The sequence below is a fragment of the Nylanderia fulva genome, unplaced genomic scaffold (genome assembly GCF_048542155.1).
Source record: "Nylanderia fulva isolate GAGA-0341 unplaced genomic scaffold, ASM4854215v1 Scaffold233, whole genome shotgun sequence".
Classification (NCBI taxonomy): domain Eukaryota; kingdom Metazoa; phylum Arthropoda; class Insecta; order Hymenoptera; family Formicidae; genus Nylanderia; species Nylanderia fulva.
This window is the reverse complement of record NW_028190297.1, coordinates 19,128-33,691: the sequence shown is the minus strand read 5'-3', so window position 1 is coordinate 33,691 and position 14,564 is coordinate 19,128. Positions and strand designations below refer to the sequence as shown.

General features: G+C 28.1%; 1 protein-coding gene, 1 long non-coding RNA gene and 1 pseudogene across 3 annotated transcripts in view; all 3 read right to left on the bottom strand.

Moving 5' to 3' along the window:
- The window catches only part of LOC114936198 (uncharacterized), an 11,917-nt gene extending 8,887 nt beyond the window's left edge, over nt 1-3,030 (bottom strand). Inside the window, exons 1-2 of one of the 2 annotated variants that reach the window (XR_014924771.1) lie at nt 2,968-3,030; nt 153-270 (exon numbers count right to left, since the gene is read on the bottom strand). This is a non-coding gene — a long non-coding RNA (uncharacterized LOC114936198). Of the gene's footprint in view, nt 1-152; nt 271-2,515; nt 2,825-2,967 lie in introns of those variants that run through there. The other variant, XR_014924772.1, reaches the window with a different exon arrangement.
- Nucleotides 3,031-6,380: 3,350 nt separating this feature from the next.
- LOC114936319 (serine hydrolase BPHL-like) lies at nt 6,381-9,055 on the bottom strand (annotated as a pseudogene).
- A 48-nt stretch (nt 9,056-9,103) lies between these two features.
- Nucleotides 9,104-13,393, bottom strand: LOC114936203 (serine hydrolase BPHL-like). Its single transcript, XM_085483182.1, has 3 exons — nt 13,290-13,393; nt 9,285-9,540; nt 9,104-9,194 (listed from the first exon to the last, which is right to left on the bottom strand). Exons 2-3 carry the CDS (start codon nt 9,536-9,538, stop codon nt 9,104-9,106), a joined length of 345 nt encoding a protein of 114 aa, XP_085339308.1. The 5' UTR covers nt 9,539-9,540; nt 13,290-13,393.
- Between the last annotated feature and the right edge of the window lie 1,171 nt (nt 13,394-14,564).

The following is a 14,564-nucleotide window of genomic DNA, read 5'->3' as shown; positions in this document are numbered from 1 at the left end:
AAGACATTCAACAATTATAGAAGTGTGTAAATATTATATATATATCTATATAATATATATATATATATATATGTATGTATATATTGTGTGGTGTGTCGTTAAATTGAAAAGAATTAAAAATGTACAAACTAAAAATTTGGATTCTTCTTTACCTTAGTGTCACACAAATGTTTTTCTTAGTTAGCCTATTATTGAATTCTACGAATGTCCGAAGAGGAAATGATTCATTTGGGATGCTTCCTGGATATAGTGTGCTATCTTTCTTGAGAACTTTCAAAAATCATAATTATACGGAATTATAATCATAAATATGTATATATAAGAATGGGGTATATACATAAGTAACTTAATAAGGAAAACAATTAGATATTTAAAGACAGGTTCGTGTGATATTATAAAATTAAGATTTAGAAAGACAGGGCCAACTATAACGAGCATATTAAATTAGTGAGAGATGTAATGTCAACACATAATTGATTTATTTCTTAGTAAATACAATGATAATAAAAATAATAAAACGTTTCGGCTGTTACCTCAGCCTTCTTCAAAAAATCAATTATGTGTTGACATTACATCTCTCACTAATTTAATATGCTCGTTATAGTTGGCCTGTCTTTCTAAATCTTAATTTATAAGTAAAACTTTTTAGAAGTTTTAAAATAATATAGTTGGTATATAGAATTAATTATTATATAAGTTTAAAGTGTCAAACAGGCAATAAGAGCCAAATCGCGGATGACAGTGCGTTATCCTAACGAAACTAATTTTTTCGTTAGAATTAAAAACCTGTGCACAAAGTACTAAATTTAGTTAGCACTTAATTAAAATTTTACTAAAAGGCAAATGGAATAGCTCAGTTGGAAGAGCAGTCGCCCGGCAAGCGAAAGGTCTCGGGTTCGATTCCCGATTCAGCGACTTTCGGATCTATATTTTTCTCTCGCATTTATTTTATTAAGGAGGAACAGGGGATGTATAGAATTAAATTTCTTGTAAAGATTATTCCAATTTTAAATCTTGGCCGTGACCAAGTAAAGTTTAGTGCTTTGTGCACAGATTTTTAATTCTAACGAAAAAATTAGTTTCGTTGGAATAACGCACTGTCATCCGCGATTTGGCTCTTATTGCCTGTTTGACACTTTAAATTTATATTTATATTACAGAGCCTTGTTAAACTCTTAGAATTATTATGTTAGACTTCCAATTTCGGTAATTGAGAAAAGATAAAATAAAACAATTTTTTTAATTGTTGACACAAAAAATAGTAGGATGAATATGCCAATTACTGTGTCCTTTTAGCTCCATGTTTTTAAATTTAAAAAGAATTCCTAAATTTTTTCTACGTACGTCTTAAAGAATTAAAATTATAATTCAATGTTTTTTGTAATACAAGGAACCTTTTTATAAATAAAATATTTTAAAAACTTTAAAAATAATTAAAAGAAAATAATTAAAAAAAAATGATTCAAGCCAAGTTACTGGATAAAAATCACAAAAATGGATCTCATTTACTGTACTCATGTACTATGTCTTATTTACTGTATTTTTTCAATTACTATTCCAAGTGCCGTGTGGAAGTTCAGAATATACTGTGCCCTAAATATGTCGATTATACCATATACCGTGTAGCATAAGGGGGCATAGTAATTGCTACATCGACAAAAAATGACTAAAATTTGTGCAGTTATTAAATACGGTGATACAAATAAACACAAAATTTTTACCGGTTTTGGATTCATTAAATTAAAAAGAATATATTTAAAATTGCTTAAAATATTGTTTCTTCATAGTTTATACGGGTTTCAATAATATAGAATACATTTTTATAGATGGTGTATATTAATCTTGTAAATAATATTCGTTGTTTTTTTAAGCTTTTTAACAACTTAATATGAAAAACAAGCTATATCAGGTATCAAAAATCTTAAATATTATTTTCAATATTTAAAGAATATGTTATATATTTAATTTTTCTATATGTATATCAAAAACTCAATTTTATAAAAAAATAAATGTTAATTTCATTATGCTTTATTTTACTATGTGAGAAAAACTAAGAGTACAATAATTGGCACATTTATCCTATATGATATTGTACATAAAGTACGATGACAGATACTTCTAAGTAAAAAAAATATATATATATATATAAACTACAAACTGCAAATTAATGTAGCAAATTGACTTTTAAAATAACCAAATAATAATAATAACATCATAATCTATGTACGTTTTTGAGACTTAAAAGCAATAACATAATTATAGTAGTCCTGACAAAAAATGAATATTTTATAATAGAAGAGACAGTAATTGTCAATGATCATTCAATGATTTTTAACGAAAACAAATATTTCAAAGACTTTAGTAAGGCTTTCAAAAGAGCAAATTAGAATTTTAACGGAATAGTAAGACCCAGGTCGTAAATGTTAGAGTGTCCAATTGACAAGAAAGAATTGAGATTTATTTCATTTCTTGACATATTGTACGAAGAAAAATTTGTGTTTTGTGCACAACTAACCAATTTCAACGAAAATGATTTCTCCCTTGAAACTGACGTAGCATGCGTCTCTTGATCTTACTGGTTGCTAGCAGGTTAAAATTCAAATAATACACAATATATTATATCAAATGTCTCACATTGAAGAGAAATCGTTTAATAATTACTAAGCGTTTAGTATTTCCCGAACTTTTCTATTGATTAAAAAAATAAAAATATGAGATTTCCAACTAGTTAGAAACGACATAGCTAGCAAAAGAATGAGATTGATTTTATTTTAAAATATTTCGTGAACAGAGTGTTTGCATCTATTCCTCTTTTTGTTTATTTTTTTCGAATAGAATAATATATTTTCATGTTAGAGATAATTCTTCAAATTTAATTTTTTAATTTTGATTTTGCAAATACAAATTTTTTTGCAACTAATTAAGAAATTTTGAGAATATAAACATGTCTACAATGAATTATCCTACCAACTACATTTTTTCAGTCACGTTGTTAAAATATTCCTGCATATATAACTTCTTGACTCGTAACAGGTAATTTTAATTGTTGTAGAACTCGAAAGATGGTGTATTCTGTTGAATACAAGAAAAACCAATAAGAAATTATATAACTGTCTCTTATAGTAATTAAATCTTATAGTCATGAAAGTCTAATTCTCTTCGAATTGTTAAAACAAGCTGTGTCTTAATAATTCAGTTTTTTGCGTTATTTTTTATTATTAATAACAATAATTTCTTTAAGTAAAATTACTTTAATTCGCTTTCTATTTTCACGAAAGCGATTTTTATCTCATTGATAGTGTTAAAGTTTATATTTCAACACTAAAGTTAATTTCATTGTTTCTATTGTCTAATAAATTATCTTTTATTTTTCTATAAATTTAATTTTTATTATTATATTCCAGCGCAAGTGACATTTGAAGAGCATAATATATTTAATGCCATAAACGTTTACGACTTGTATTTTGCTTAAAATATGTACATACGTATATGTTAATATATGTATGTACACATTTGTTATATACATTATTATACATATACATTGATACAATGAATAATATTAATGCACGTAGTGATAGCTGTTTAGCTGTAGATATAATTACGGCTATATAATATTGACTTTAAAATATTTGATCGAGAGAAATTAATATAATACTGAAATGCATTAAACAGATCTACACGAGATTTAATGATTTTTATTACTCATGCAACTTATTTAAACTCAATTCTTTTTATTTAGTTTTATTAAATATAAAATAATTTATTGTAAGTTTTATACAATAATAAAAAATATATTAATAATGTAGAGTGTAGAGAATAAACGGAATCATTATTCTTAAAAAGAACAATTATATCAACACATGCTACGTTTGAGATTTAATATACATATATCGTTTTAATTATGTAAGCAAAATTTTGTGCTATATAATATTATATTTTAAATGTGTTTGTTTTTAACGCAAAATTAAACAAATTTTTGTATATTTTTTGTAATATCAAAATTCTTGTGTTACGTTTATTGAACAGTTTAAATTACACAAATAATTTCTCATTAGTTACAATAACATAAAATATATTTTTTTTCATCTCTTATCTACGAAAACATTTTCTTATTTACACCAAGTTTAAATGAAAATATCCTTTTTTGAAGACTGACCTGCTGTACTGTATAAATATCTTCATTCTCTAAAGATACCGCGAGGGCCGTTCTCGTTAGCATTAACACTTTTAATAAAATACATAATATTTTTAACGTTCCGAACATGATAACTTTTTCTCTTGCAGATATTTTTACTTGAATCGCATTCACGCGAATCTTGACTCACCAAATTATACTCAATCATTTCGATTGGCATCTGAATATATAGACAAAGCATTTATAGCTACCGATTGTGTCAAAGTGGGGGAGTGATATTTGCGATGAAGGGGTACTATATAAGTTTAAATTGAATTCGGTTACGCTCGATTATGTTCGGTTAATATACAGGGTAAGTCATTTTAATCAATACACATTTTAATAAATATCTCGTATAAGAAGCAAGACGAAAACAAATGTTTTAAACAACAGAAAACACATAGTTGCCTTAAAAATATGTATGTAATTTGCAACATATTTTTTTTTTTAATCTATGTGTTTTCTTTACACCAATTGATTGGTCTCATTATTCCGTGCATAGAAGTATTAAGGTATGATTACCAAAAACTGAATATTTTACAAGATATTTTACATTTTATGTCAAAATATTGTAAACTTCAAACTTTTATCTTTATAACTTGAGAAGTATACTTCATAAAAAAACACTTTATTATAAGGTTTTAAAATAAAACAAGAAAAGCTCTTGAAATAAGCTACAAGAGTATGTAATGAAAAATAGCGCAGGTTCAATTTAAGAAATTAAAGGTGACCTTTACGTGACTTTCAAATGACTCACGAGGTCAATGACACCATTTAATGTCCTCGTCATAATCAAACAACTTTTGTTTGGAAAATTTTTTTCCATCTTGCTTACTATACGAAATATTTACGTGAATTGATTAAAATGACTCACCCTGTATATATGTACGGAGAGGGGTAACTGATTTTTAAAAAATTACTTGCCTCTTTCAAAAAAGATGTAAAATCTAAAACTCATTTGTAAAACTTTTATCAATTAGATAAAAAAATAGATGGAAATTATTGATAAATATATAGATTCCAAAAAATTTGCAAAATTTTGGTTCATAAATGTGAAAGTAATTCGCGGTCAGACAGACAGACAGACGGACGAAAATTATATATATATATATATATATATATACACTAGTAAAAAAATTATCGCAACACGCAATTAATATCAAAATTTTGCGTAAATTCAAATAAGCGTATCTTCGTGAAAAATTATCGTATTTGAAAAATTTTTTTGTTTTAAAGGAAGTCAAACATTTTTTTGTTTTGAAGTCTGTATTTTAAGAAACTTTTGTTCGATTTTGATTTCATCCTCTCCCCCTCTCTCCACCTCTTTAAAAAGTAAGGTGTGTTTTTTTTTCAAAACATTGCAAAATTTGACGAACTCTACGGAGTGAAATAAATTTTTTTCGCAAATCTTATCTAAATTTTCGTAAAATATAAACTTTTTTTTACAAATTAAATAAAAAACAAAGTTTGTACAATTTTTTTATGACAGAGTTACGGCATATTAAAGTTATCTATGCATTTTTGTACAATTAACATCAGCATTAGCGATACCAGACGCGCACCAACGATGATTGTACGACAAATTGCTAATGAAGATCTCTCTCACAGAATCAGTGATCACACAATTAGAAGACGTTTACGTGAACGTGGTTTAAGATCGCAAGTTCGACATTTTCCTCTTTTAATGTATGAAAAAAATGTATGATCCATATCGTTTACAATTTATTACAATTTATTGTTAAAGATAATAAACACAAATAATATTATATAACATTTACATCGATTGCTCTTTATCGGCCTCTAATTAATTAATTATTTTTAATTTTATCAGAGCGTTAACTTAATTATTTTAAAATAAATTTCTTTAAATACTATAATTTTTCGCGGAGATACGCTTATTTGAATTTATGCGAAATTTTGATATTAATTGCGTGTTGCGATAATTTTTTTGACCAGTGTATATATAGATATTACAAAGTATTATATATATTATACGCATATAATAATATATATATATATATATATATATATATATATATATATATATAAACTGCTCTATCCTGCAAAGAATGTAATTACAAAAATTTGCCACTATATATAAAATATAGAAATATATAATTATAAATACAACATATAATTTTAAATACACTATGTATAGATGTCAATATACATTGTAAATACAAATTACTACACCAAATTTAACTGATCAAAGGATAAAATCCGTCATCAAATGATTGAACCTTTTAAAATTAGTCAAGTGAAGATTATGTGAAGTGAAAATTATATGCGTACACTCTTTTGGAAAATATATATATTCTGTAATTTATAAAATAAAATTATAGGTATGTAAATCATAAACAAATTTTGTATATTATTTTTCATTGTTTCAGAATTATAAAGGTACAAATTCTGAATTTGCGATATTTTGCTTTAAGTACGTCGCATGTTTCGGTGAAATTAGCATGTCTTGATTTTCCATGAATAATCAAGGTCAGACATTTTATTTTCGATAAAGCCTATCTTTGCACAAGTCATCACTCTGCTTTTCGTAAAACTTTAGCATAGTGTCTGCCAAATCCGAAACAGTTTTTCTAAAGTAATCCTCGCCATAATATTGTATAATAGATATTCTACTTTCCTCCGACCACTTGATGTTTCTCATGCCTGCACATAGTAATATTTAAAAAATAATTATTCGAATAAAAAAGAGAAACAAAATATTTAATGCATTTTCGATGAAAAAATATCTTATATTTTGTAAATTTTAATTAGTTAAACAACGTTTCTTAAAATAACATTCAATAAAATTTTGTTTTGAATCTCTCTATGAACAAAGTAGTTTTTGTTGAATTAAGTCATTTTTATCATTAGTGTTGAGAAGTTGTGCAAATTTCGGAACAGCAATATTTCTAATAGTTGTGAGATTATTAATATTATTCCGTTTATGATTACTATCTATGTCTTTAATAAATTCATGTATAGCTATTTTTTATTGATGTTTGGGAGGCAGAAGTTATCACCCATTTGCAAAAGATTAGAAACGTTAGAAGGAATATCTATATTGGACAGATTGATAAACCATTTTTCATTGGTATTTTCCAAAGGATAAATCATATTATCAAGAAATTTATTGAATAGAAGCCAATATATCTCAGCCAATAGAAGCCAATAGGTTCTCAGAAATGATTGTCTCCTCGATAAAAAATACAGAGTGTATATAGTAGAATACAGATGTCTCAACAAACTTGATAACATTATTAAAGCACAGAAAGATAAAACTAAACATCCATGCAATTCGAATGTTGTTTATAAGATCAATTGCAATAATTGTAATGCATCTTATGTAGGCCAAACAAAGAGGCAATTGCAGACGCGAATAAAAGAACATAAAAATAATATCAGATTGCACTCAACGAAATATTCAGTAATTTCTGAACATATAAGAAATGAACACCATACATTTAATTGGGATAACGTAAAGATTCTGGACAACGAAAATAATTATTATAAAAGCCTCATCTCGGAGATGCTACATATTAAAGAACAAAAAAATGGGCTAAATTTAAACAAAGATACTGAATTACTTAGCGAGTCTTAAATATTTTGATATTTTGGATAAATTAGCGAACAATAAATAATAATAAGACAAATAGGACTTTAACGGTTTAAACATAGGTATTAGATCATATATAAACACGCACATTCTTCGATTAAGTAGAGTTTGAAATGAGGTGTTTTTTTATATTGTTGGTCTTGTCTTGTGTCATCTTCAATAACTTTTTCAAAAAAACGTGGTTAAAATTGTCAAGAAAGACAATGTCAAGTAAGCATATTGCTAATTGTTAAGGATATATATTTTAATTTTTGACATACGGTCAATTTTTTATTAATTGCAGCGCCTACGGAACGTATTATTTTCTCGCATATTAACAATGAAACTTTTCGAGATTTGATTAAAATCAAAGATCATATCGAGGCGAACATTTGTTGGATATGACGGATTGAAACACGCTTTAATTGCTTATAAATTCTCGACTCTTATTGAAGAACTAACATTAATTTTCGATATTATGTGGAATTTTTGTATGATTTTGTATTTTTTAATAATTACTGTAATATAATACTGAGGAAGACGAAGACCGCGTGCGGTTGAAACGTTTATTTTATAATGATTGTAATTTTCGCTTAAGTTTGAGTATAGAATGTTTGTAGCTTTCACATAATGTTTTATGTTTAGTTTATACATGGAATAAATTTTATTTGACAGAACAACTCTAATAATTACTCGATAAGTTGGCCTTTTTATCTATCACTAGTTGTATTTACAATATACGAGCGAAACTTTGTATCAATTTATTATTATTATAAATTATATTATTACTAAAGGAAGTAAAACATAAGAAAAATATTTTCTTTAAAAATGAAATAAAATACTCGTACTTTCATATATTTTTGCCTCGTTTGAAAGCATGTATGTATTTGCAGCAAGGTCCACTATTTTACGAATACTCTCAGGATACACTGAAGCAAGTACAAGCGATGTGATGCCACCACAGCTCCAGCCGATCAGAGAAAACTTTGTGTAGCCCAAGATCTTAGATTATGAGCCAATTTGACGTCCCGTTGAAGGAAGTTGTCCGGAAATGTTCTATTATCGGGTGGTCGCGATTTTCCATAACCAAATAGGTCCCATATTGGGAAGTAATTCGCAAGTTTTGTATAATTGAGTAACCTAAATAATAAGAATAAAAATGAAAAAATAATAAAAATAAAGTTAGATATTTAGGCATTTGCCATATTTTGAATTTATTTATTACATAATTGTAAATATATATATATACATATATATATATATATATATATATATATATACATATACATATATATATATATGTTAATACAAATTATCACAATAAATTTCTTTTATTTTTAATTAAGGATGAAATTTGTCACCAAATAATTGAATTCTTTAAAATATTTCAAATGAGGATTATATCCGCCTTTCTCCATAATATGCATTCTGTAATACAAAATAAATTATATGTCAATTGTAATAAAAAAATTTCATCAGATCAATCTTTAATTGTTTCAAAATTATAAAAGTACAAACCTTGAATTGGCAATATTTTGCTTCAGATATGTCACATGTTCCGGTAAAACCATCACATCTTTACCTCCTTGAATAATCAACGTTGGACATTTTATTTTCGATAAAACCTGTTTGCACAGATCACCATTTTGCTTTTCGTTCAATCTTAGCATAACGTCTACCAAATCCGAAACAGTTTTTCTAAAGTAATCCTCGCCGTAATATTGTATTATAGATGTTTTATTTTCTTCCGACCACTTGTTGATGTCTCTCATGTCTACACAATAACATTTAAACAATTAATTGAAGAAAAAGAAATAAATATTTAATGCAAATTCTATAAAAATGAGATAGGAAAATATATTACATTTTGTAAATTTTAACTAGTATTAAACACTGAAAAAAAAACATTGATTTCAAGTAAATATATATTTCAACAGTGCTATTAACACTATTTTGTTCAAAATAAATAAATAAATATTAACTAAATATTAAATAAATATTAACATAATAAATATAAATAACAGATAATAGTATATTGTGTATCAAATGCGGAAAATTGACAATTGGTCACGAGTGCGGGGGACGCACAAGCCGAAGGCGAGTGCGACCACCCTACACGAGTGAACAATTGTCAATCCGCACGTGATACACATACTATTTTGTATTACACGTGCAGGCAATGTGGCACTTTCGGTGCATGTTTTCTGTGCCGAAAGCGGTCGATTTCCCCCGCCGCCATCTAGCGGCGACGCGGTGAGTGAATAAGCCGTTTTCAAAGCCATTATCTACGGCTGAGCCGCGTTAAAAGTCATTGTATACGGCTCAAGCCGTAGGAAATGTATTGAAACCGGCTATTCCCCCACCGTGCCGCGGCAAGATGGCGGCGTGCGATCGGCCGCCTCGCGCACAGAAAATGCGCCGAAACAGCCACTTTGCCTGCACTTGCAATACAAAATAGTATGTGTATCAAGTGCGGATTGACAATTGTTCACTCGTGTGGGGTGGTCGCATTCGCCTTCGGCTCGTGCGTCCATCCCCCGCACTCGTGACCAATTGTCAACTTTCCGCACTTGATACACAATATACTATTTCCTTGCCTTTATAATTGTGCACGAGTTTGGCTTAGCAACTGCTAAGACTTATTTAGAATAAATCTCTTACTTGAGATATTAATTCCTAAGTTTTTTCTTTCCCCCCTCCCCCCCCTGAAGTGATGTATGCGAGAAAAATATGTAACTTCTAGCAACTTTACAATAATTTTACAATAAATAAAAATATTGTCAATATATTGTTTATATAGTAAATATTGTAATTTTAATGCAATATAGAAAAATAATTTAACTCTAATGACGTGTATTTATTACAGATAAATTTTATGTGGAATTCAATAGATTCTTCTAAACCTGTAATAAAAGCCATAACTACAATTTTTAAAAATTTTATGTCTCGTGATGTCGTTTTAAGTTATACAGCTCAAAAACCCAAAGGTTGCAAAAAAGCAATTAAAGAAGTTACAAAAAGTGAGATGTGATTGCCAGTTCAATTTTAAAAACGAAGGAAACGCAAGTTTTATTGACCGACATTGGCTAGGTGTAAGAATCTTTATTGAGAGAGAAACGACGTTTCGACCCTAAATTAGATCCTCTTCAGGCTATAAACATTAATTAAATTACAAAAAAAGTTAAAAACATTTTTAACAATGATAATAACATAATATGTCTAGTTTATAAAAATAATATTGAAATTAATAATACCTCTTATTTAATGTAAAATGAAAAACTAAGCGCTCATGGTGTCAATCTGTATTAGTATGGAACGAAGTGCTCACTTTGACAGACAGAATAAGATAAACCGCGATTTAAACAATCAACAAAGTCAAAAATGTTTAGAGAGAATTAAAAGTCGAATAAATAAGCCAAATGATCAACAAACCAAAATAACACGTTCCTGAACTTTGAAAAGAATTTAAAATGTGTATAATTTAATATTTATGTTATACATCTTTATACAAATAAATTACTAATTGATAGAATTTAATTAGCTCTTATTGCCTTTTAGTTGTTGATTAAAATGTGTATGTTCAATAAATAAAAAAAAATTAATATTAAAATTGAATAATTATAGATAACATGAAATTAATATTAGTAATATATAATACATATTAAAAGTATATTATGCATGCATCGATGCATCGATATGTAACTCGGTCTCCGTATAAACCGGTTGCACCGGTAGCACCGATCTATTTGCTAGATGAACTTCAACCCAGCGAGAAAAAACTCATCAAATCGATGTCTAATTGACGTCAAAATTATCGACATTACATTATATATATATATATATATATATAATACAAGCGCGCGCTTATAAATTCTAATATAATTCACAATTTATGCATGTGTATAAATAACTGAATCTAACAACTTTACAATAAATGAAACATAGTTTTTTTATGTCCTCACTTTATTGAAAATAGAAAAGTGAAAAGTTATATCTTTAAAAATTAATCATTATTAATTTTTATCAACATTCATAACTCATTTAATTATCTTAAATTATAAAAATTTATAAATAATCAAATTCTTGATGTTGCCAGTCATTTAATAGGATAGATAATTTTAACGACCAATATTTATTAGCCAGTATTGGTCGTTAAAATTATTTATTCTTATAAAAATGTATATTATGTAACTATTTGTAAACTAAAGTATGATTTTTATATAGCTTATTAAAGCTCTTTTTGTATACGATATTTAGAAAACTTGTGGAACTAGTTTTTTTTTCGAAGCAGAAAATGTATATGTATTTCTGTGAGAAAAAATCTTGTACCTCAATCATTAAAAATGAGCAGACGTATAATTTTCAACGTAAAATTGCCAGCAACTATATAAAAAGTATTAATTATTTATACATTCATCGCAATTATCGTAAAGCGTTTGCACGCAAAAAAGATGTAGAAAAATTTACATAACGTTTTCATAAATAAATGAGTGATGCATTATCAGTTGATAACTTTAACTTTAATCACTAGAGAACTCTAAAAATTACAAATTAAAAGAAAAAACAAAAATTTGAAAGCACATTAATCATTCTATATTCTTATTTTGTGTGTATCAATTTTAAATTGTTATTATTTATATTCAATACAATTAGGTTTTGAATTGTCTAATAAATGGCAACGTAGAAATTTGCGCTTATAAGTTTTTGATCTCACAAATTAAATCTGCATTACTGTGATTAAAAATGTCAACAGATATTTTACACTACTCTAGTTTCAGATTACAGCGTAACCGTTTCTAAATCTATAACCTATGTTTTTGATGCCTTTGGTTCTCGGATCAAAAGTTTGGCTAGAAAGCTATAAACGCAACATATATTGCTTTTTCGAGAAGATTCGCCTTTTTTGATATTTTATTAAACGTTAATTATATGCCAATTTTTTAAAATTAAATTACATATTTGTTTATTTATTTGTATTGTTAAAATAAAAAAATCTTTAATTTACACATTACAATTATTTAAGGAAAATTGAAGAAGATATTTTTCTATTCTTTTTTTTAAATTATTAATCCAGATAACATTGTGTCTAAAAGTGGCGCATAAGACATCTTTAAATAGTCTTTAAGACGTCTAAGAAATTTTATAAAGACCTCTTAAAGGTGTCTGATGCGCCAATTTTAGATATGTCTGGGAAACAACACAAGCGCACGTTTCGCGCGCGTCATTATCGGATCGATTTAATGTAATAATTGAAATTTTTTAGTATCTGTAATTTTGTTTGAATGTAATTTTATTTTTGAATAATTGAACTATTCCCATACAGCACACAAATTTGCAGCAAAATTGCAACAACATTGCAATATTGCACATTGCATAGCAATATTGCAGAAATATTATATATGTAAGGACTTTTTTTAGACGAACAGTATCAACTTATTTTTATATTAGTACGGTATCAATGACAGTATCAAATGACAATTTTTCAAGTCTTTATAAAATAAAGATATATTCAATAGAAATTACAAGAGAATTCGGTAATTATTCGGTGATGTTCACGGTAACGAAATCGAGCGAGGACTGTCTAACTTCTTTTTGTTTTCGACAGCCCATTGCCTGTATTTATATCCCTTCTTGTCGGTTTCTCTAGACTGTTCTTCAATTTTCAGTTAGTTCCCTAACTGCTGCCCTCGTCAAGGTAATCCTAACTTATTTATAAACAAAGTCATGCGAGCTGACTCACTTTGCCTTGTTCGTGTCCTTATTATTGTAAAGAGTTTGTTTCTCGCAAATAACAAGCGAGACAAATATTATCGTTCGCTTATACACAAAAATCATTCGCTCGATATAATTATATTCTAAAATAATCCCAATCCTACATTCGGCCGTTCTGACAATTAAATCTGTCCTCAGATTTCGTCCCGACTGTTATCGTCAGTGAAAGAGTCGTCGTTTCCTAACCATGGTTTTATATGATCGGCGGCGGTTGAGGTTTCGTTTGGTCCTTCATGGTCGCCAATTTTTTTGACTACATATCGGTCGTTACGCAAAGCTTTTATAATTTGATAAGGTCCTAAAAATTTCGATGCACATTTCAATCCTGTTCCCTTCTGTGTTCTCTTAATTGCTACTAAGTCATCCTCGCGATACTGTTTCGTCTTTTTACGACGCTTATTATAATTTCGTTTATTTTCTTCCTGTGTGCGTTTTATACATTCTCGCGCCTGCTCTCTCAACTCATCTCGATCATTGCTAAACATCGCTTCCATTTCTCCTTCGATTAACTCTCTCAATTGGGGATTATCTCTCAGTCTTATATGCGTACCAAACATTAATTGAAAAGAGGTTTTACCCGTGCTTCGACTTGGTACCGCATTTATATATTGTTGGGTTTTATTTAGATATTTATGCCACTCGCCCGCCCTCGGAGCGGCTAACTTTGTCAACACCGGTATCAATGTTCGATTTATTCTCTCTACTTGCCCGTTCGCTCGAGGAACGCCCGTCGTTATCCGTATATGCTCGATATTTTCTTTTTTACAATATTCGTTAAATTCATTGGACGTAAAGGCAGTTCCTCGATCCGAAATAATTCTCCTCGGGTTTCCAAAGTTAACAGCTAATTTCTCTAATTTATCTATTACTTCTGCTGTGCCGGTCGATCGCGTTCCGAAAAACCATACAAATTTAGAGAATGCATCTACAATGACAAGAATATGATGATATCTTTTTTTTGTCGAAGGAAGCGGTCCCAAATGATCGATATGATATGTTTCGAGAGGTACATGACCTTTCGGTATC